Source organism: Aricia agestis, chromosome 4 (genome assembly GCF_905147365.1).
Source record: "Aricia agestis chromosome 4, ilAriAges1.1, whole genome shotgun sequence".
In the NCBI taxonomy this organism is placed as follows: Eukaryota; Metazoa; Arthropoda; class Insecta; order Lepidoptera; family Lycaenidae; genus Aricia; species Aricia agestis.
The window spans coordinates 21,374,692-21,399,989 of record NC_056409.1 but is presented as its reverse complement, the minus strand read 5'-3'; the positions used below and the strand labels follow the sequence as shown (position 1 = coordinate 21,399,989).

The 25,298-nt window shown below is 35.0% G+C and overlaps 1 protein-coding gene across 1 annotated transcript in view; it reads right to left on the bottom strand.

Annotated features, from left to right (window-relative positions):
* Positions 1-1,236: 1,236 nt before the first annotated feature.
* LOC121726320 overlaps positions 1,237-25,298 on the bottom strand; it is a 51,617-nt gene continuing 27,555 nt past the window's right edge. The window contains exons 4-5 of the mRNA XM_042113632.1: positions 21,369-21,457; positions 1,237-1,457 (exon numbers count right to left, since the gene is read on the bottom strand). Of these exons, the coding sequence (XP_041969566.1) occupies positions 1,290-1,457; positions 21,369-21,457 (257 nt within the window). The 3' untranslated portion in view covers positions 1,237-1,289. The remainder of the gene's footprint in view (positions 1,458-21,368; positions 21,458-25,298) is intronic.

Sequence of the window (25,298 nt, the reverse complement as noted above, 5' to 3'; positions counted from 1 at the left end):
AGGGACTTCTTGAAATTTATATGGAAACATATGGTGATTTTGGTTTTATGAGAAGCATCCTAAGCATATGCTACCAAAAAATAAGATTTCGCACCAGGTTATACCCTGGATCCGAAGGTACCCAATAGAACTTTTGAATCCTTATAGATACAGGTTCAGGTATTTCGGCGTTGTTTGAACAACTGAAAGCATAAGCCAACACATCAATTTATTTGATCATCATCATCAAAATCATAATTATGCCATGGGTCATCACATTATGACCCAATTATTGATGCTTTTCGTGATATTTTGCATCGAAGCAGATGTTTTTTATGATTATTTCGCTGTTTGAGGATCGATTTTCAAAATTCTTGTGTTGTTGTATAGGATATAATCTTGATTTTGTATAATAATTACGAAAGTGGTGTTCTGATGATGGGATCTATGAGCAATCGAGGGAAATCCTTGAAATTTATCAAAAGACTCATAGTGGTTTAAATGTTGTTTCTAGTAACTTAAACATATGTTACGAATAAGAGAAAGTTCATACGAAGGTGTCTCTTGGTCCAAAGGTACTGAACAGAGCTCCTGAACCTTTAAAGATAAAAGTTTTTAAATTGCAGCATCGCTTCGATAACTGCAAGCATTTACCACAATTTCGCTTACAGTAACACAATGTGAATAGTTAACATTCGTAGTGGTTATTTACGCATAAAGCCTTATCTTGTAGATAACTAAAAAGAGTGAAATTATTATTTTAACAAAAAATTAAAACCGACTTCCAATTCTGACATTGAGTGACCTCACGATAAAATTAGCTGGTACCGACCTCAAATAATAAAGACTGTAGTATGTACAGAAATGAAGTTACTATTCAGTCCACTACGGGCGATATTATAATTGTATAACTTTGTCATATAATAATATGATGAGGGTAGGTAATAGGTATATTATTTAAAATGTACAAGTTTTTACGCCTTACGGTCTTTATAAAATATATTTTAGCAAACAAATAAACCCGTAATCAGAGTTACTTATACAATTTTATTCCAACTGTACACTGTGATAACAGTTAGCACTTAGCAATCAGCTAATATTTACTCATTAGTCATGACAACCTTAATTTTTCTATTAAAATTAACAGACGATGTACTATCGAGAAATAAATTCATAGACAAATGGCGGTCCTACGTTTGAACGGATTTTGTCAAGCCCAGCCGAATCCGATAGATGAAGATTGCTTAAGATTATGAAACAATTTCTCTGAGGGTACAAAAAGACACTTCAAACATCAACATGGTCACAAATCATAGGCCGTAGAAACCCAACCGGTGAAGCTGTTTCCGATGGGCTTCAGAGACGTACTGCCTCATCATCTTCTGCAGATAGTTCTGCGTCTGGACCAGCACCGAGTAGCAGAGTACCTGCCGACCAGCCTCGTTGTACACCCGCCACTGCAGGTAGCCGCGCTGGTTCTGCAAAACATAATACTGGTATTATTATAAATGTGGAAGCCGGAAGGCTCTGTCTGTCCCTTCACGCTTAAGCCAACCATTTTTTATTTTTTTTTTATTTTATTTTTTTTATTTATTTATAAGGCATGTCAACAAAATGAATACAAGCTTCCTTAAATAACTAACATTTAGGTCTATATTCAGTATTCATGTCAATTAAAGACATGCACAACATTATTTTTTAAAACACAACGCAACATTAGTCAAGACTTAACAACTAGAAAAGTTAATTTACAATTAATTATTACATGAGAGAATGAAAATTACAAGAAAAATTAGACAATGTCAGAAAAAAAATAATTTACACTCAAAAAAAAAAAAAAAAAAAATGTCCAAAAAATATAAAATGTCCAAATTCACATGTCAATAAATTGCAATTATAATTACAATAGATACTTAAAAAAAATACGTTACCTATTACTCAATAGTTACATACATCAATTAAAGAAATGTCAATTGTCAAAAAAAAATAAAATAAGTATACAATTATTTATAAATTAAAAATGCAATGAATATTTAATAATTTAGCAACATAAAATTTTCTTCCTAAAGGTTGTGGAGCGATCATGAAAAATGTCTAAATCATATACTTTATGCCAGATGTTATATGAATTGATCATTCTTATTATAGGAGCGTTCTTGCCGACATTAGTTTTATGCCTGGGAATATTAAAGAAAGGCTTCTGCCTTATCCTAGTATTGGGCCTGGGTACTACTAGTCCTATGGTTTGTAACAGTTCCTGGCAGGGGGTGGAACCTGTGACAAGATCTCTCAGGAATACCAGATCAAGCATGCGTCTACGATCTGATAATTTATCAATTTTAAAAACTGAAAGTCTGTCATTGTATTGCAATTTATTGTTGATCTGCGGGGTTACATATGCCAAGTGTCTCGTAAAAGATCTCTGAATCGATTCGATACGTTGGGAATGGACTTCATAACAGGGGTTCCAAACAATACTACCGAATTCTAATATGCTGCGTACGAAGTTATTATACAATAGAATCCTAGTGTCAGTGCGCCTAAAGTCATTTGAGTTACGCTTGACAAACCCTAACATCTTCGATGCTTTCTTTATCATGTAGTCAAAATGTGGCACAAAAGTTAGTTTGGAGTCAATTAGTATTCCTAAGTCGCGAATTTCCGGTGTTTGTGCAATTGAGCAATTGTCTATGTGGTAGCAAGTTGGCAAAACTTTCTTTTTCTTTGAGAATTTGATGTGGCGATATTTGGAGGCATTTAATTCCATTTTGTTGTCAAGACACCACTGGTGGATACGGTCAAGATCTAATTGAATTAAAAAGGAATCGGATGAAGATTTAATAACTCTTGAAATCTTCATATCATCAGCGAACAAAGAACACCGGCAGTGGTGTATACAAGATGCAATATCGTTGATGAACAATAAAAACAATATTGGTCCTAAATGCGAACCTTGAGGAACGCCAGAAGTTGCAAAATATTTTTGAGATTCATGTCCGTTTACCACTACGGTTTGTTCTCTCCCGCCAAGGTAAGAAACGAACCAGTCGAGTAGCCTGCCCCGAATGCCATATTGTTTTTTCAACTTGCAACACAGTAACGCATGATCAACCAAATCAAACGCACTCGCAAAATCGGTATAAACAGAGTCGACTTCGTTCTTATTGTCAATAGCCTCGAAAATGGGTGTCAAATATTCGACTAGGTTGGTAATCACTGACTTTTTCTTTTGGAACCCATGTTGGTAGTCATTGATTAAATTTTTACAATGATTTGTCAGAAAATCGCAGACCAGAGACTCGAAGATCTTAGCAAATGAAGACAAGATAGCTACAGGCCTATAATTTTTAACGTTGCTGTTGTCTCCTTTCTTGAATATTGGCACGATTCTCGCTTTTTTCCACTCACTAGGAAATACACCAGTATCCAAAGATTTATTAAATATTATCATGAGTGGAAGTGACAACACTTTTGCACACCTTTTAATGAACAGCGGTGGTATATTATCTGGTCCCGCTCCTTTATTTGGATCGATGGATTTTAAAATTTTGATGATCTTAAACTCAGATAAAACTATACGAGAAAGTATACTAGAGTATTTCGTTTTATGCTCGTTAAGCGAGAAAAGTTCTGGAGTTGTGTTTTCAGGAAAATTGTTCGAGTATACTGATTTAAAATGAGAGGCGAACAAGTTTGCGACACTTGTATCGTCTGTTGCTGTTTCGTCGTCCTTACACATAATTGAAGGTAAGTAGCTAGAACTTTTTTTATTTTTTATAAATGCCCAGAAGGCTTTGGGATTAGATTTAACACTGCATTCTACAGTATGTATGTAATTTCTATGGCAAGTTAATAATAATTTATTACAACGTTTTCGTAACAGTTCAAATTCTAGTCTATCACGGGGATTACCAAATTTTCGCATGTTATGTCTAATTTTGTCCTTTTCTTTTAATAACATAATCAAGTCTTTGGTAAACCAAACGGGATACTTGGATTTCCGAGGCTTTCGCTTAGGTACGTGTTTCTCAATGATAACATTAAGTTTAGAGTAAAAGGCAGAAACCATTTCGTCAACATTCCCACACTGGAGAAAGGCATCATGCCAGTCTAAGTCATTTATTTTTTTATTTATTTATTTATATTATCACCTTTACAATCCATTAAACAACAATTTAGCATATTACATAATAACAAAAACATTTCATTAGGTACACTTTACAGGAACATTGGCAGCCGTACTAGTATTAACTGTGTCACAGCCGCCTGATGTACTGGCAATAGGATATAACAACCTTTATAAAAAAAAAAAAAAAAAAAAAAACAAGTACAATGTGATTACCTACTGATTGATATTACAATTTTGAAACAATATAAAAAGTGATAACTAAAAATAAAATTGATTCAAATATAAAAACGAAATCAAATAAGATTAAATCAAAATAAATATCATTAAATTAAATCAAGTCAAATCAAATTAAATTAAGTTAAATCAAATCAAATCGAATAAATTAAATTAAGCCAAATTAAATTAAGTCAAATGAAATGAAATTAAATTAAATAACTTAAATAACATGCAATTAAATTAGAAATTAAATAATAACCATTCCATGCTATTTAAAAGATTATGTATGATTATATTATGTGTGTATGACGTATGTGCAGTGATAGAGTTTGTGGATGTGTGTTTATGTGTATGGATTTTGCATGTATTTCTCTGAACTATTGTAGTCTAATGTAATTAACCATTTTTTTAAACATTGCTTGCATTTTCGGTAAGTAAGTGGGTATATGTTGTTTAGTTTATTTGCCGTATTATAGAGGTATGCGGAAATAACGTGAAATTGGCGTCTAGCAAGTGAGGTTCGGTAACGGGGCGTGGAGCAGATTTTCCAGGCTGTTCGTTTGTTATTCTGGACATATGGTATTTCTCTATGCTTACGTAGGATTGCATTCATTATGAATAATTGCCTCACAGTGAGCACGGAGGACTCGCAATAGAGTTGGTGGGTGCTATACCGCCGGGGAAGTCCATAAATGACTTTAAGGATGGCGCGCTGGGCTCGTTCCAGTGGCAGCAAAGTATTAGCCGCACATCCTCCCCACGTGACAATGCAGTATTGAATGAGGGATTGAGCTAGAGCGAAGTACACACACCGCATTGTATCAACATCCGCGGAGCTTCTGAGTTTGCGAAAAACGGGAATCAGCTTTCTTAAGCGCGCTGTTACAGTAATTATGTAAGGCAGCCAAGAGAGATTATTGTCTAAGGTAAGTCCCAAATACTTCAATGCTTTAAGTATGCTAGGGTAGTCAGCTCGATAGAAATTAAAATCAGATCGTTGTGTCTTCTCTTGCCGTGGAGCATTCACACTCCATTGAGTTTCTATTTCGAGAGGAGGATGATACGGGTCTATCTTACTTATGCTATAGAGAGCTTCATTTACTCGACATGGAACATTTGCTAGTACTAGATCAAGAATCTTGCCATCCTTGTTCCGTGTACTATTTTTTTGATAAAGTCCCGTTAATGAAAGAAAGTCAGTTAATAAATAGCCTGTCTTGTTGTTATAATTGCAAGGAGTAAGATTCATATCATCGTCTCTCAAATGCCAATCGATGAAGCTCATGTTAAAATCACCTATCATTTTGATAATAAAATACGGCTTCCGAGCGATAGATGAAATTCTTCGCAAATAAGTTATGGCAAACATCTAGTTTTATGTAAAGTTAAGAAATGCAATAATTGAAAAAAGCTGTATTGTAGGTGTATGATCATGTACATTGTACATAATATGATGCATACATCTAGCTATGTAGCCGCACCAGGCAAAGATAATAATTTTTGCCGTCCTTTACATACTACTATACTGTACTCGGCGAAACATGGCGGTAGCGGTCATTGACTCCCTGTCAAAAACTTGCCATTTTCTATATAAACCGCGATTGACAATGAAGTGTCAGATGTTGTCAATCGTGGCTTTGTATAGAAAATGACAAATTTTTGACAGGGAGTCAATGACCGCTACCGCCATGTTTCGCCGAGTAGAGTATACACTAAAATACTTTACATAAATGATAAAACCTACCATACAACATAAGTCATGAATGACTCGTGAGCTAGTTTTTTTTTGTACTACCTTGCTCAACCTCACACCGGAGTCACAGTATAGCAATACTCGTATTAGTCCCTACAGTAACGAAATGCCTTTGACGTCGCACGACGTCGCCACCGATGACAGGCACCGAGCAGATATGCCAGGGTTGCCACGAAACGGGAAATAAAATAAAAATAAAATATTGTGCTTGTAATGCAAATGTTATCATTTAATCTGTTTAATCAGCGTGTTATATTTATTTATTTAAAAACTTTATGCACATATAGGTACAAAGGTGGACTTAATGCCGTATGGCATTATCTACCAGTCAACCTTTGGGCGATACAAGGACATAGTTGTATAGGTGCCAGTCGAGTTGAAAGAGGAAAAGACAGAAAAAAATAATAAATATATATTATACTTGTAAAATATATATTTTATAATATTATACTATACTTATAATATACATAATAACACACATAAAATTATATATAAATAAAACCAATAACCATACGTTATATATTATTATATAATAACTATATTATAATAATATATAGTTGATCAATGATGATGCTAAAAATATTATAAATATAAATTTATGCCATAAATTATGAAAACTAAGAGTCTGCCAACTGTTTCAAGTAAAACTCACGTACCCTGCGCTTAAAAGTATCTCTGGTTTTTGACATCCTGATTTCCGGAGGAAGAGCGTTCCAGAGGAGAATAGCCTGGATATTAAAAGAAGAGTGGACGGAACTTGACTTGTAAGAGGGGCAACTTAAAAGCTGATTTGAAGTGGATCGGAGGTTTTTATCGTGACTGCTGCAACGGTATTGAAAGTGAGGGGCGAGATATTCGGGAGTATGGGGATGATGCAGCAGTGAATATAGCACACACAGTGCCTGCACAGAGCGGCGCTGACGTACTGGTAACCAGTGTAGCTTGAAGCGATACGAAGAAACATGGTCGTATTTTCGAAGGTTGAATATGAATCGGAGGCAATTATTAAACAATCGGTCGAGTTTATCGAGTTTGTCGGCATTAACATCTAAACAGCACAGGTCACCATAGTTGATTATAGGAAAGATAAGGGACTGGACCAGCAAGGTCGTGACCGGAGTGGAAAGGAAATTTTTGAGCCGGTAGATGAATCGTACATATTATGTCGTACTGCCAGATATTTACGTGAAACTTTATTTTTAGATGATTTTAGTTCTCTATTTAAAAAATTAATTAACCCATCAAGCCCCATAAGCTCACCGGTGAGCGAGACACAATAGAATAACAATAGATTTCCAAGGATCCACGAATCACGATCGAAGGATTAAAATAATAAAGACGCATTCGAAATTTCGAATATATAAAATATCCAATAATTAATCACACGTCAGGTGTAACAGAAGCACTTCAAAACTCTTATTACGTGCGCGGTAAGGGCGCGGTATCTTACACTGGATATGTGTACCTGGGTAGGTAGGTACTAATTAGTATGTAACAGGGTATTTGACAGATTTTTAATTTATTCTATATTGTTTCTCTCCTTGTTACACTTCTTACAACGTAAACAATAAAACAGAGATGCAAATACATGCCGATAAGGCCAACACAATATTAGTGTAAACTGTGAGCCGATATTCATGAAAATTTAAATCCTTTTTGTATTTTGAATCAGATTTACATCCGTACACTGAACATTTATTATAATATCCCATTGTTTATAAGATAAGTTATCGTTTTACAACACAAAATTCGTAGACAACGCGCCAACGTCACCCCTGTGGGCCCGCGTACACAAACTCCGCGAGTTAGTGTACGCGGGCCCGCGCCGCCCGCTTCCCCGCGGGTACCCCTCCGTTGCTCTGCGCAAGTACATTCGTTTCACTACTGTAGGGATATGTCATATTGCTATACTGTGCCGGAGTAGAACATTTAACAAAAATCTAGAATATTTTTACGAATAGATTCTTGAAGCATCCTCCCTTTCTGAAACGAATAGAACGAAGACGATTTCCGCGCTCCCATCAGCCGAACTGCGATGATGTTTAAATATGTAATACCTTAATTAACATCATGAGTGACTCCAAATCGTCACTAAACATGCTGAGAAATCCTTTGGTGACTCACCCACTTGCGATCGAAATGAAGAAAGACCTAAGAGCTATAACAGAGGAAGGCAGAAAAGTGCGGCTATTCTGGCTAAAAGCGCACATGGGTACTCCAGGAAACGAAAGAGCGGATGAACTGGCAAAAAAGGCTGCACTTACCACAAACAGATTACAACAGAGTGCCAATGTCCTATATACGGAGAAAAATAAGGGAGGGGACAACAGTTAAGTGGCAGGAAAGATACCAATCCTCCTCAACCGGATCGGTCACAAAAGTTTTTTTCCCCAAAGCTATGACCGGTCATGGAGGATTCGCAGCATACTTGTATCGTATCCACCTTAAAGACAGCTCCTCCTGCATTTGTGACCCCGCAAAGGACAAATATTCCACCGGCTCATTGAATGCCCAATGTTTGGTAGTGACAGGTCTAACTTAGAATGGAAATGGAGCTAAGTCAGGCAACCCTCTCTACCATCATGGAGGAAAAAGCCACCAGAGAACCGTTGATGGTATTCATTAGCAAAGTTGTCTCCAGTGCAGCCACAGCAAATGGCTCAACGTTATACACAGGCCACAACAAATTAAACTATACACCAAGGGAGTAATAACAAACACATCAACACAACACACACGAAATCAAACACAACGCACACGATCACAAACCCCAACGTCCATACAGACACACTTCACATCAACCCACAGGCCAGGAGAAATACATGCGCCAACATAATCACAGGCACACACAGAAATACAACGGGCAGTTGCAACCGAAATTGTAACACAGCCGACCCTAGAGCAAACCCAACAATTACTAGCCCGTGGACAAAATGGGGAACCGAAAATTAAACTAAGGCCGATCCCTCTCTTTATGTCAAATCCAACGGAAACATTGGGTATAACATACAGCCGTCTTAGCACACCCAACCACGTCAACATCTCACCGGGACTAGCAGCAATCCTAAACGGAAGTACATCAAAGACGAACATGAAAATGAGCAAATACTTAGCTCTCCCAACAACTACCTTCGCTGGCCAACCATGCAGAATACTGAAATCAGACACCAAAACGATAATAGTATTCGAATGGGACACGCAAACAGCCTTTGAACGGGCATGTTCGTCTTTGAAGGAGTTGGGAGTAATGGGGATAAGACACAGTACCACCCCACGCATAATCAGCGTAGACGCCATGTCACTGGGACAGGACAAAGGCAGGGCTGCAAACTACTATGGAATAGTAAAAGCCTCAGAACATCATGAGATAATCGTCTACGAGAACAGAGGGGATGACCTAAGCTTCCTCAAAAAGAATCGTGATGATCAGCCAGCAGCGTCCCAACCCAGCAATAAGGCGAACTCATCCTCCGCAAGTGAACGACTCCAAGCATCACGGGAGAACAAAAAAGAGGATGAGAAAGAGAGAGATAAAAATGAAATTAAGAAGTCTCTAAACTCAATGGCCAAATTAAAAGCGTTTATGGGCTCCATCAAAAAAGTACTTCATCGTGAAAGAATGATCGAGGATAAAAACGCCCTTTCTCGGATCAAGGCTTCGTCACAAACAAATCGGCAGGCTTTAGCAATGGAGGCTTTTTTGAGGGAACCATCTACACAAACACCGGCAAATAAAAACAAAAGATATAGGGCCGATCTCGGGCAAGTGCTCCCGCCAAAACTCAGACTGGCCCAGAACCCCGAAGATCATAATATAATAAATGCCTTCCTCGAGTTCCAGGCGATAATAAGAGCAAATAAGACCAAAAAAGCTCTTGACCTGCAATAAGATCATGCAGGCCTATCAGCGGAAAAATCAAAGCTGTTAGAAGTGAGACTCGAGGATGCAAAAGCTGCCATATACGACAATGTCACCTCCACAATAATTGCCAGGGCGATGACAGGGCAGTATATGGCGGCATTAAGTGCCGACTACGGATTTGTGGTTCTGGACGAGGATGAGACAAAACGCACGGGAACACTCAAATTTATCACAAAATCTGAGGATCCAATAGTGGTAATAGCGGAATGTACCAGAATAATGCTGGAAGACAGGATACTAGAAATGGCAGAAGTCCTATCTGGGGACCCCGAATCCAGCATGGACTGGGACATATTCGCGAAATCCATCAACTACTCGTGGGTCAATGGGGTTCAGTGTAATAGACACACTATTACACTGACACTGATGGAGACGCTGTGGCAAGCTTCATAAAAAGAGCCACGGAGGTGTCAACCGAACACATAAAAGTTTATAACATAAAAATGGCTATAAAAGACAGGAACGATAAAGTCCTAAGCCTTTGGAAGGTCAATTTTGGTACTTATAATTATTCAAATCATACTACACAGTATTGACTAAGCTAAGTTATTTGCGATGGTCCCGACTCCCGTCAAAAAAACGCATCGGTTGAAGATATTTTGTCGTGTTTGTAAGGTCTGTGTGCACCGAGACGCGAAGCAGCGCCTCATGATTTATTTGTTATTTCAAGTTCTGTTTTGAATCAATATTTAAATAAGTAGTTCAAAAATGAACTTCATTTGCTACAAAAATAAATTCAAGTTAAATTAATCCGTCGCGCAATTCAAAATTTCGTGTCTGTAGCGAGTAGCGACTCCTTCAGGTCGAAGCGTCGCGACGCGTCGACGGTCCATGGTTAGTACAATTTGTACACGAGATTACATGTAGAGTGGCCTACTCTTTTGCCAATAATAATCGTCGTCGATTGTACTTACAATACGCATCTACTCGATCATAATATGATTAAACCCATCAAGGGCCAAAATGAAGCGGAGCCTTAACCTGCCTTTAAAGAATTCGCGACTCGTCGCGTAGCGTAACGTCGCCATGCGAACTGACCTTAATATTGACGGTTGGCAAATAACATTAGCTGAATGTGTTTTTTGTTCATCGGGGTACGATCATACAGTCGCCGGTGCATACATTGTACATTTCCGACCTTATTACGATGGCATTTAGAGTCAAATGTGGTGAACTACAAGTTTTGTCGGCTGTAAGAAATGTAGTGATAATTCGTGCTTAGGTAGTGTTCGGTAGAGCACGTACGGAATGTTAAATAACACGAGTCGCGGTTATCTTGTTTACCTGCTTGTAGTATGAACTATTAGGTAATCTAAAATATTCTACATCTTTAGGGTTCCGTGGTTAACGTTCCAAACTCTTACTGCGGCATTCAGAGACATTTAAATATGATGATTTCACTTCAATTTAATGAAAAGTTAGACACTATAATGTATGGGGCTTATGTCAAAATATTCATATAATTACAGGTAAGTAATAAAGTAATTAATGTTTGGCAACGAACAAAGCGTCACGATAATTTTATTTATCAGAAGATTAATTATTATTTTCGCAGTCGCGTCGCAGGAATTATGTCTATCGTAAAGTCAATATTTTGACAATAGAATATCAATAGAAAAGAGTTGAAATTTGAAACTTATTCCTAATTTAATTTTTTATTTGAGGTCGAATTTCGACCATTGGGCGATCTTTACTTGGATATTATAGTTATACTTATGGCTGAAAGGACAAAGGCCAGTTTTTAATGCGGTATAATGTACGATTACCGCGCAATCTCTAAATAGTATAAAACAAAGTCGCTTTCCGCTGTCTGTATGTATGTGTGTATGTATGCTTAGATCTTTAAAAGTACTCAACGGATTTTGATGCGGTTTTTTTTTAATAGATTGAGTGTTTCAAGAGGAAGGTTTATATGTATAACATATGCATAATATGGTAGAGAAACACTGATAATTTTAGAGGTTTCTAATGTTATGTCGTAAATAAATTCATTTTTTTGCGTTTATATTGCAAACGCTGGCTAAACCCTACGAGAAAGATCAAAATAATGTACTACAGTATTGTACACCTTAATTAGGTAAACAAAAAAGTCCGCGATGGTATATGTCTATTTCTTAGGGATAACTCACAATAGTCATTTTTGTTCTTTACTTTTTACGAAAAATAATGGCTTATTTACGAAGCGATTTTAACAATTTACAACATTAACCCTTATCCAAATAAACATGTTTGGAAGCTAAGACATTAAATGTAGATTATAATTGTCTTTTACACTATACAATTTCGATCAATACTTTAGAAGTTTTCAAACGTATAAACTTACGCGGAATCAAAAAATATGTCGCGCGGCGGCGGCCGAGGGACATAGCGGTTACGGCGGAACCGGCCGGGGGCTCTCATAAGCTTCGGGCTTATGTTATTGTAGTAGATAGTGTATTTCGTCATTGTGTGGTTGTGCAGACGGTAACGCAGAGGAGCAACCACAGCGCTTTCTTTCAGATATTCATTGTTTCTGGTTCTTTGGTTTCTGAATTGTCGATAAAAATATATTTGACTTGGTTAGAAAAACGGACTTTTGTTTTTGCTTTGCGATTGGGTTATTTGTTGCTTTGTGGGTATTACTATACGATCATGCCTGGAAGACGTCGTCGTTCGAACATAGGTCGTAGTACAGTGAATGCCAAAAGAGCACGTTCAGCAAGATATGAAGAATCGTCAACGGAACGTGAGACTCGCCTCAGCCAGAATAGTGATAGTGCAATGTGCGGCTAAGGGGAGACTGATTGAAAGAGAGTTGTCTCTGCGAAATATGTTTAATAACTGACTTAAAAACTAATTACATTATCTTATATAGCTAATAGCAGGGAGGTGAGCCGCACACTACACCTCCCCCGTTTTTTTGAAAAAAAAAAAAAAACAACTTTTTTTTTACTAAATACTACTCTATTACACTTTTAACTCTGTTATTTATTACTATTATTTACTCTACTATTATATAATACGAACCATTTCATAACAATAAGGTATAAATATCAAAAACTTTAACTTTGTATTTTTTTTTCTTATCTCTAACTTTTCTTAATCTAAATTATTACAATAAATACAAATCTGTATACTCTATATTATATCTGTTTATTTGAAGAAAATATTTTTAATAAAAAATTACATACATTTTTTTTTTTACTTCAGAGAGGGGTGGTTGACGATGTACTTAATTTTTAACAAAAATTTAAAAATAATACTTTTCTCATGGTCACTTTGCTTTTTTTTATGCTTTTTAAATTCTAAACCTCTTTGGCTCAATATTTTATGAAACTCTATAAAACCTCTTTCGGTAACACACCAAATTCTTTTTTTTTATCATTCAAAAATTCATTTTCTTAATATTTCACCTTATTACTAACTTTATATTCATAATTATTCATTTATTAACTCATTCATATTTTACTAACCCCCTTGATTAATGGACTGGCCAGTCACTTACATTTTAAATTGTCATGTCATATTTAGGTACCTATTCCTTTAATTCTTACTTAACTCTTTTTGTCATTTTATTATGCATGCATGCCTATTCATTTATTTATATTACTTTTATAACAATATTACTGGTACATTATATTTAATAATATTTTTATTTATAATCAACTCTTTTATTTATTTAAATGGTACATATATTTTTTTTAATATACTTTATGTGCGCACTTTTATTTGGTACAATACATTTTATTTACACCATTAAACGGGACCTTTTTTAAGACTAACCACCAAAAAAAAAATGTCTCCAACCATTTTACTTAAATGAAGGATTGTTCCCGTCGAGCATGCTCTAAGTACCTTTTATTTTTGTACCATTTTGTACCATAATATTTAATACCAAGGTTCTTTTAAGGCTACTTATGACCTCCAACTATTCTCACAGAGAAAACTCGTTTACACCATGATCGAATGAAGGATTCCCTTACGTATTTTTTTTATGCTCTCGGCATTTTTTTTCGCAATATTATACGTAGCATTTTAGCAAGTATTTTGTACCTAATGCTCTATGGCATTTTTAAACCTATTCTATACCTATGCCTATCAAAAATACCCATTCCATAATTTTATGCAATCAATATTTAAAATATCCATAACCATTGGGTGATCAGGCCAACAGCTACTAAACATTTTAAACACTGATGCAACCCTATCGACCTAAAAACAATCCTTTTCAATCAAATACCTGCTAAAACACTAAAACCTTTATTCCTAACTTCAAAATAACCATTTCTATACCTAAATAATAGCTTTCAGCTATTTTGCAACCCAAATATCACATTCCTAATCCTTTCTCACTATAATATTACGACATATCTCGTATGAACGTAAATATTTTTAAGTAAATCCGTGTAAGTCATATCCAGTGTAATTTCTTAGAAAATGTAGCTAATCAACTTACTAAAGTAGCTAAAAAGAATTTAATACATTCCCAAGAATTATTTCTCATTTTCTCTATCTCTTAACTTCACATATGAAATAGTATATATCTATCAATATGTTTCCTAATTATTATTTTTTTTGTTTTCTTACTCTATTTTTTCTAAAATATTTTACATTAAGATATACAAAGTAACCATGGAACCAATTCAAAATAATTTTAATAATAATTTATTTCTCACTTCTTAAATCTTACTGAATTTAATTGTGTTGGAATACAAAGCAATATAACATTCTATTTAAATCATAACATAATAATCTCTATCACTTAATTTATTTTACGCGCATTAATTATTTATACTATTATACCTACCTTTTATCTTTCTTTTTACAAATGCCTCTTTTGTCTTTAAATAAAATATTTACTTAATTATTATTATTTTTTCTTTAATTACAAAATTATTCATTAACTTCTAAGTTCGAATTAAATTGAATTGATATAGGTACATAGCAACATTACTTTTTTATTAATCACTTTATTAAATTATCACCTTTTTATAATTTTTTATTAACGTTAATTAAATGCATCTATTATTATTATAGCTATTTCAAAAAGTACCTTAATATATCCTTTACATTTTAAAATATTATATTAATTATTCTTTAAATTAGTATTTTTTACGTGAAAATAATATGTTCTTGTGCTTTTTCAGTTCCTTAATGTGAAATAACAACTGAAAATAAGCAGTGTGTGATTTACCTATCTACTTCTACTATTGAAAATAAATTTTAAAAATGAACTCATATTTTTTATTTAATTTGGAAAAAGAAAGTATTTAAAAAGACTTTATATTCAATTATTATATATTGTATAAAATTTCAAAAATAAAGTTTATTAATATATACATAATTTACTTAATTTGAAAAAATCAGACTTTTTTTTTTTTAATACTCAGTTACATTAGAAATTTTATTGAATTTTAAAAATAATTTTAAAGTACTTACTTAATTTGGAAATATGTTATCAACTACGTTGTCTGCGGCCAAAAACAAAATTCATTTTAGAAAATTAAATGTTTTATCTTACAGAAAGTTAATTTTATTCTTTTAATAATTTTAAAATATGATATGTTATTTAAAAACATACTTGTGAAACTATTAGTTCTGAAGATTTAATAAAATTGATGCCTAGAATGCATGGTAATTATGATGATTGTAAATTTTGCAACAAAGTACTGGAAATAAATTACTGGAATCATATTCAAACATAAATATGGACTGTGCTTACATGACATATTTGGATGCATAAACTCATTGCATCACGTTTCTTATGTTTACCTTTGTACCAAATATGATGAACGAAATGTTTTGATATTGTTATGCGATACCAAAATATGATGATCTCTTTTGGACCACCCATATTGTACACTATACTGTAAATGTAAATAGTTAAATACATATTATTATAACCTAAATTTGGTTCCTGTGACAAAAAAATAATAATCTTTGCAGCTTGCAAATAAAAACAAAATAAATTTAACATTTTACATAACTACTGACCTATTATCTATATATAGAATATAGAATCTTTGACTACTTTAACTAAAATTTGAAAAATAAGAAATTACGCACAAAAGACAAGATTGTTAACTATTGAATAATTTAAAAATGATTTAAAATAAAGCTATTTTGGTTCAATTAATTACTTATTTAAATCGGAATATTTTGTGAATAGTTTAAATCTCTAAAATCAAAAAATAAAAGAATCAAAACTAAAATAAAAGATCCTGTTGCTACGAAATCTATACCTTTTTTTAAGGAATTTATGTTGATTAAAACCATTTAAACAAAATTATACTTGGTTTGTACCAAGAACCCTAATGAATAAAATATATTTAGTCGGACAAACAAGCTTCTTCTTTTGTAAAGTCGGTTAGAAAAGTATCTACTTACATTTCGTTGCGCGAATGCTGAGTTGGCACCGCGGACATTTGACGCTTTTCCCGCAAAGGCGTTGCATACCGTGGAAACTTACCTGAGGTGTTACCTACCTGTTTTAACCAACTGCGTATATTATTTGATTAGTTATGAGTTGCTATGTATTCCTCTATTCCAAGAACAAAATTAAGAACCCTTCAACTCTACAAAATTAACATTGCTCTACACAATTTCCTATTTTTCAAATACTTTTGTCATACACAGTATATACATACTTATGTATTATTTATTTATTATTATACTGTAATATACTTTTAAAACAAAATATTCTCGCGCTACTTATACCAAATCTTTTTCCATACAAAAATTCATCGTCAACACCCTATTTAAAATTTCTAAGTTTTTCTCTACGAAAGCACAATAACATCACCAAAGTCACATTTTATTTTAGAATATTATTCCAATTATCATTATTTTCTATAAATTAATTTTTCTTTAGACATTATTTTCTTTAAACTTTTAAATTAACTTATCTTCCAATACCTAAAAATTTACAAGTTGCTAAGTTGCAGAATAATACCATTATTATTTATTTTTACTCTTAAAACGATAAATAAATGACTTAAAGATATTTAAAAATACTTAATAATTGTGAAAACGTAATTCTCCGAAAATCTTTTCCAAAAATAATGCAGAATTATTTGATAATATTATCATTAAAACCAATATTAAAACAAAATTAACATGCAAACAAAAAAAAAAAAATACAATTAAATGTCTTATTAAGTATATCAAATGTAACTATTTGAAAATTCCATGAAGTCAGTTAATTGTAAACCTTATTAAAATATTACTAATATTATAAATTTTTGCAAAAACTAATTTGTTTCATACAGCAATCTGACTTTCCACTAATAAATAAACTGTTAATTTTTTACTTTCTTACTTTTATCGAATTCTTTACTTCTAAAATTTTTAATAACTTTTATCCAAAACTATATTAAATTGTCATATTATTAAACTGAAAATGTATTTTGTACCTTTTAGGTACTAAAACAATTACCTGACTTTTGTAACTTTACTCAAATTATATTATTTTTTAAATGGAACTTTCTATGATATTTTATATCAACATAAAATTTAAATTTTGGAAAACTTGTAACATAATTAATTACTTATTTTATACATACCGCTGTAGTTACAAATACGACATAATATAATAATTTCTATATTAAAATTTAGACATAAAACAACAGCTGGAATCGCATTTCTCTTCCTCGTCTCTCTGTTCTCCCGGCTGCATCCACTTCCGACACGAGCATCTCCCGGCCGCCTGCTCTACCTTCCTCTCATCTGACTCTAACATCTCCCGGCTGCCTGCATATTCCACTCATCTGACACCATCAACTCCCGGCTGTCTGCTTTATATCTCCACTCCAACATTTTGTTTTTTTTTTTCTTCAAATTTTCGGCAACGCTAAAATATTATTCTTGCAACTTTTTGATACATTTATTTTTAATTTATAATTTTTCACTGAGTCTTTTTTTTTTTACTATTATTATCAATATTTTATCACTTTTTTGCAGATTTGTATTTATTTTAGTCTCTACACTATAATTTATTAATATTTTTAATCCTACATTATTGCTTATTTAATTAATTAACTAACGGCCGTTAAGTCATTTTTTACCACTATAATTTGTCCATAGTCACAATTAAATTTCACTTTTGATTACAGTCATTTTTTATTTTTATTTTAAATTTCACTAAAAAGTCTTATTAATTTGAAATCATAAAATTATATTCACATTCCCTGTACCCGCTGCGCAGCGCTGCCGCAAGGCAGCACTGGCAGGGTCGCCATGCAATGTGCGGCTAAGGGGAGACTGATTGAAAGAGAGTTGTCTCTGCGAAATATGTTTAATAACTGACTTAAGAACTAATTACATTATCTTATATAGCTAATAGCAGGGAGGTGAGCCGCACACTACAATAGAAATCGGATACAGAGAGAAAGAGAATCGTCTGTAGAGCGTGAGGCTCGCCTCAGTCGGAAAAATGATAGAATTCGGATACAGAGAGAAAGAGAATCGTCTGTAGAGCGTGAGGCTCGCCTCAGTCGGAAAAATGATAGAATTCGGATACAGAGAGAAAGAGAATCGTCTGTAGAGCGTAAGGCTCGCCTCAGCCAGAATAGTGATAGAAATCGAATACAGAGAGAAAGAGAATCGTCTGTAGAGCGTGAGGCTCGCCTCAGCCAGAATAGTGATAGAAATCGAATACAGAGAGAAAGAGAATCGTCTGTAGAGCGTGAGGCTCGCCTCAGCCAGAATAGTGATAGAAATCGAATACAGAGAGAAAGAGAATCGTCTGTAGAGCGTGAGGCTCGCCTCAGCCAGAATAGTGATAGAAATCGAATACAGAGAGAAAGAGAATCATCTGTAGAGCGTGAGGCTCGCCTCAGCCAGGATAGGGATAGGCATCGAATACAGAGAGCAAGAAAATCATCCGCACAGACACATAGCAACACCGAACAAAACGAACAACCAAACAGCCACAGACCCGAGAGAGTAACTAATTCATGGGTAAATAAAAAAAATTCTGCCAATTTTTGCGAAACTTTTATCGTTTACGCAGCACAATAGGAAAAATCACCCGATTTTGGAACATTCTTCATTGGTGCTCCGCTTCTATTGGTCTTAGCGTGATAATATATTATAGGCTACATCCTACTAATATTATAAAGGCGAAAGTTTGTTTGGATGTATGGATGTGTGGATGTATGGATGTTTGTTACTCTTTCACGCAAAAACTATTGAACGGATTTTAATGAAACTTTACAATAATAAAGCTTATACATCAGAATAACACATAGGCTACAATTTTAACCGACTTTCAAAATGGGAGAGGTGTTATGTTCGTTTTCTTATATTCAACGATTACTCCGCCGTATGTTACCCGATTTTTATATTCACAAAAGTGGTGATCTGATGAAGGATCCATAAGTAATCGAGGGAACTCCTCAAAACTTATAGGGAAACGTGTGGTGACTTCGGTTTCGTGAGAAGTATTCTAAGCATATGCTACCAACAAGTAAGATTTTGCACCGAGATATTCCTGGTATACCGTGGTTCGGAAGGTGCTGAGAGAACTCCTGATTCTTTATAGATACAAGTTTGGGAGTTTCGGCGTTGTTTTAAGAACAGGAACCATATGCTACTATGCAAATTACATTCATCATCATCATCATCATCATCACTACCATATTATACCATTTCATAGTCTTTTAGATCGAGACTCGAGTTTGTCAAGCGATAATTAAAAAAAATCTTTATTTTATTTCTAAAAATAATTTGACGACCTCTGTGGCTCAGTGGTGAGCGCGTTGGTAGCTCAAGCCGGAGGTTGCGGGTTCAAATCCCGCCGACGGAACAAAAAGTTTTCAAAGTTCCTGGGTCATGGATGTGTATTAAATATGTGTATCATATAATAAAAATCTTAAATATATGTATAGTATAAAAGTATTAAATATATTTCCGTTGTCTGGTACCTGTAACACAAGTCCATCAGGTACTTACCACGGGGCCAGACTGACGTGGTGTGAAGCGTCCATAGATAAAAAAAATCTATACCTACCTAATATAACAACATTGAAGAGTATGATTGCTTGAACGCGTCAATCTCAGGAACTACAGGTCCGATTTAAAAACTTATCTCAGTGTTAGATTGATCATTTATCGAGTAAGACTATAGGCTATATTATATAATATATTATCACGCTAAGACTAATACGACCGAAGAAACTCAGGAAAATGCGGGAAAAACGGGGAAAATATTTTTTATGGGAAAATGTACGGTTTCTGTAAAATTCCTAATTTACGCGGGCGAAGCCGCGCGGGACATCTAGTATAATATAAACTGTATGCACGAGTCCTGGGCTGCATCTAACTCGTCATAACGTATTATAATTATTGTAATTGAAGTGCAGAATGTATAATAGTTATATCGTTAAAGGCCGCTTCATAAATATTTATGATTCTTTATAATACAGTTAATCAGCCGTTCCATGAATTATATTATTTATGTTGATAGCTCAGTTTATAACCTAGGTCAGGTTAGGTTTTCCGATTATATCTTCACGTCTATAATCGCGTTTTGTTGTAACACTTTAAACATACATACCTATAACCTCCGTAACGGAAATCGGTTAAATCTATTATGGTGAAACCGCACTATGCTGCAGCGATGCGACGCGACTCGTCGATGTTATAATCGTAATATATCGATCGTGGGAATCGTAGACATAATATAGATTTTCAATTGTTATGCGGCAGCCGGGTGCTGCTTGGGGATTGATGGGTATCATGTTGTGCCTACCCAAATCCGTAATGTATGTTTGTACCACAGCTATAAGTATTAGAGCAATTCACACTACGCAGCAGCTCGTATATTATGATTTATGACGAGTCGCGCCGCGCCTCTTTGCTGCAGGATAAACGCCTCTTGCTGTGCTGGATCAAGCTGCTTGAGCACATCAAACTTTTTGAGCGCGCTACCGGCTACACAATGAAAAGTCTACGTGCTTGCCGACAAGCAACTTGATCGTCTTGGAACCCCTTTACGCCTAGTCGGTTTCACGTTTAGCGCAAGGTATAACCAGCGGTCACCAAATGGCGAACCGCGGTCAACGTCCGGACCGCCGACCTATTGTGTGCCGACCGAGCATTTTCGAAGATGAACTTCATTAAAAATAAATTTTGGTCTCGAGTTCCTGTTGAACATCTCCAGGATTTTATATCAACAGCTTGCACCAATGTCACTCCAAACATCAGGAGATAATTACCTAGAAAAATTGACACTTTTTTCATTGATATCTAAATAAATACCTTTGTGATTTCTGTAATTACCTTTGTTTAATTTTTTATGACTGGACCGCGAAGGTCATTTCATTCCTTATAAAGGACCCCGAGCGAAACTAATCGGTGAACCCTGGTATAAACGATGTGTTACCACTCACCAGGGCCATATCAGTGGGCACGGACATGACGCTGGTGAAGGAGGTGATGGCGTCGCTCTGCACCGGACACATCACAGTCTCGCACGGCTCTGGAACATTCAAGGAAAAACAGGTTTAAAAATGAAGAAAACAAATCTAAACTCGAAACATTTTACTCAATGACAAACGATATTTAAAAGGCCAGTTTGAGACGCTCTATGAAGACTTGAGGCTTTATCTAAGAAAAAAAACAAATTTCAATATTCGACCTCTAAAATTAATAAATCGGGATCAAGCCACGTATTGATGATTCGTATGGGCATTGGACAAGCGCCCCATCGTCATGGATTCGCTAAAATCATTGTCGTTGTCATGCAATACTAGAAGTGTCACAGGTTTATTTACTCGATCAAATCTTTTATATAGAGAGATCAAAATTGAAAATATCCTTAGTCCTCTTAAAATTACCGACTCAGAATACGAAGTGATAGCATTTTAAAATGTAGGTATGCAAATGTGGCGGTACCCACAATTCGCCTAACATTCCTGCATCGCGCTATCGAAGTTTCGGAGAACGGCAAGATATATACAACGTCTGAAATGACGTCAGTGATCTTCGGCCTGACCGAGCATGCTAACTCGCTCGGTCGGAAGATCTTCCTTTTCGGCCGCCACGAAAACGTTAAACAAATATGCGTAATTTGTATACAAGCTTTGTTACCACACACGAAAACCACGCGCAAGGAGGCCTACTACCTATATATTATAGTTACTTGTAATTCTTATACATAATATAAAATAATGTTATCAGCATAATAAAATTCTGGTGCAGTGCGTTTTTCGCTTAAAATAACTGCAGCTTCACTCGCGTTGAAGTCTTTTCTTGCGAAAAATATCCGGCCCTTGAGATGCATCAAATATTATTATATTATTGTAAATTCCTACATCGTTAATCATACTATCGACGAATTGTCTGCTTCTTCAGGCTCAAGCCACTGAATTAATTTTGATGTTTTTTGAGGATATACTCTGAATTCCGAAACAAGATTCTCGGATAGTTTTATTATTCGTGGTTACTATTTACGGAGTTAAGGCGTTAACCAATTATTATTTTGCGCGAACAAACTAGCTAACAACAATTATTACAAAATCTGTAGGTATATTATAAGCATAATGTTTTGAACAACTGAACAAAAACTAGTTTATATCGTAGAACAAAGCATTATTATGACACGAACAAGGAAACATTAGGGCGCGCGGCGGGCGGCGGGCGGCGGGCGGCGGGCGGCGGGCATACAAACGACTAACCAGAGAACACGCTGTTGTGCATTGTAACGAGCACGTGGTGCGCCGTGCGCGCAATATCTCACTTAGTTTGAGAGACTCTTAAGGCCCTTCCCCTACGGATATGCCGTAATTTACCGTATTTAGAGCCTTATAAACTCATAATTTGAAAGCTACAATGTTAATAAAAGTACAGCAATAATCTTCAGTATATCAACATTCCTTTCCCCGTTTTAAATTTTCAATTTTTGTTTATTATACTCATGACATTAGCTTCCAAAGTAACCAATTTATTAAAAATTGAAGCATACATACATTCAGCATCTCCCTAGTATTTACATTAACACGACAATAGATAGACAATTTCATTAACTACGTCATACTTATTCCCCGTTTTGATTTTTTTAGATCAATTTTGAACTAAGATAAGTAAAAAAATAGGATTTTTGTGCGATCTCGGCAACGCGTCAAATGTATGGTCAAGGTCGTTTGCTCGGGGGATGGCCTTAAGTCGCTGTACGCTGTTAAGATACCGTACTTAAATTAAGAGTCTTACTGCCGTACTCAGAGACCAGCATTAATTACTTAAATGTGGTTAAATGCAGATTTTGACTTAAACCGATTACCCCATACATTATCTGTCAAACTCTTCACGTTCGGTGAACGAGCCGAGTCAGAGTGCGGTGGCGTCATGGAAAATAACCGTAGTTACCGACCTGAGGTCTGATATTTTATGACATTGCATCGAAATGTTGATGGTAATATGGATCTTCCCGGAATTTCTTATGGAAAATGCCGTGCGGCCAAGAAAGAAAGAAAAATTTATTTTCGATGCACACTAGACACAATAAATATAATACAAGATCAACAAAGATAGACAAACTAGTTATTTAACAGATTGTGCCTACGTGTGACCAAAAAAATAAAGAATACTTATTACAAATAAATAATAATGAAAACTAGAGATTCGCCAAATATTTGTTTCATATTTGGTATTCGGCGTATTTGGCATATTCGGCAGGTTTACCGAGCATTCGTATTCGGTTGAACGGTCAGTCTTACTTTATTGTAAGAAATTAAGCAAGTTTTTTGTGGCATAGTTAAATTGCAATTTGCAACATTCCGGCAGATTATGAATCCAAACGTCCAGTCTACTTAGTATGGCGAAAATTATTTATTGAAAATAACTGACTTGACTTGACTGTGAGGATTTGAGGCATATCCACGTTATTATTTTGCTGTATGAATTCAATGTAAGTACATAAATTATAACTCTACCTAATTCTGACCTCTAGACTTATACCTAACCCTCAGTCCAATAAAAAAGGATCATGATTCTTGTCCTGACGAAACGGTCGAATTTTGATTGTTACCGTTAAGCTAAATATTAACCGTGCGTTAATTGTTACACGTTTAATTATACTAAATATTTATAAAAAAAATACTACGGCAGAATGTTGCAGGTTTTTATTACTTTTCTATAAAATTTATTTAACCCCATTTACCTTCTTACTAATTAAAAGATCCATTCTGATACATAATATTGTATGTTATACAGCAGCTGTGCATGAATCTATATTATCTATATTATATTTATCGAGGTAGGCTATAGGCTATAATATTTTATAACGCTAAGACTTATAGGAGCGAAGAAATAGAGGAAAATGTGGAATGAACGGGGGAAATTATTTGAAATTGCTTATTAACTTAATAACTACTGGAGCAATTTTTATGTTATTTGGCATACATGAAGAATAGACCACGTGAAGGGACATAGGCTATTTTTGCGGTAAAATGTACGGTTTCCGTGAAATTCCTAAATTACGCGGGAGAAGCTGCGCGGAACATCTAGTATAATATATTTTTTAATGAGTGTAGGCCACTTTATTTCCGCCGCCCCCTGTACGTAATCTGCAGGGCCTCGATGGACGCTGCCGTACCCGCCAGAATGCTGCCGCCCCTTGACCTATTTAAACGGCCTATTTTTATATGACAGAATGATGTACCTAATTGTCTGATGTTCCTAGTGCATTAAAATTACGCTAGACTACGTCCATATACAGTATGGATCTATAAATTAGTACGGGTGTTAGAAATAGAACTAAAGACTTGTTATTCACGGCGTCTGACGTACTCCACATTCTTTGTTACAGATTGTATGCGCAGGCGCATGCTAATTGTGCTCATCCCATTGTGTCAGTGTGTCGCGGAAACCGTCACACTCGGTGTGATCGGTGTCCGACCGACCGTCACTTCCACTGCTTTGTTTGTATTGTGACACATTTTGTATGTATATAATATATATTCGTTAGTTGTCCACTACAAAGCTCTTAGCTAATGTGTCTAGGCTACCGCGCGCACGAGCGTTTTGGCCGCTACAACGCGAGGTCTGAAGCAAATGACGTGTGTAACGATAAATCAAGCCTAAGTACCTACTCAGAAAACGAAAAATGTATGGGCGTCGTAAGTGACATGCGATTAGAGAGAATTACAATCTTGGGAATCTCTTTCATTCGTCTCTAAAATTCTGTAATTAAATTTAGCTAATCTAGTGATTCTTGGGATAAATTCACTATCTTTAATTTGTAACATCTGCAGGGAAAGGGACTGTTAACCCTTACTACAGGTTTCTCAACCTATCAAGGGTAACAGTGCTTCACCCACCAG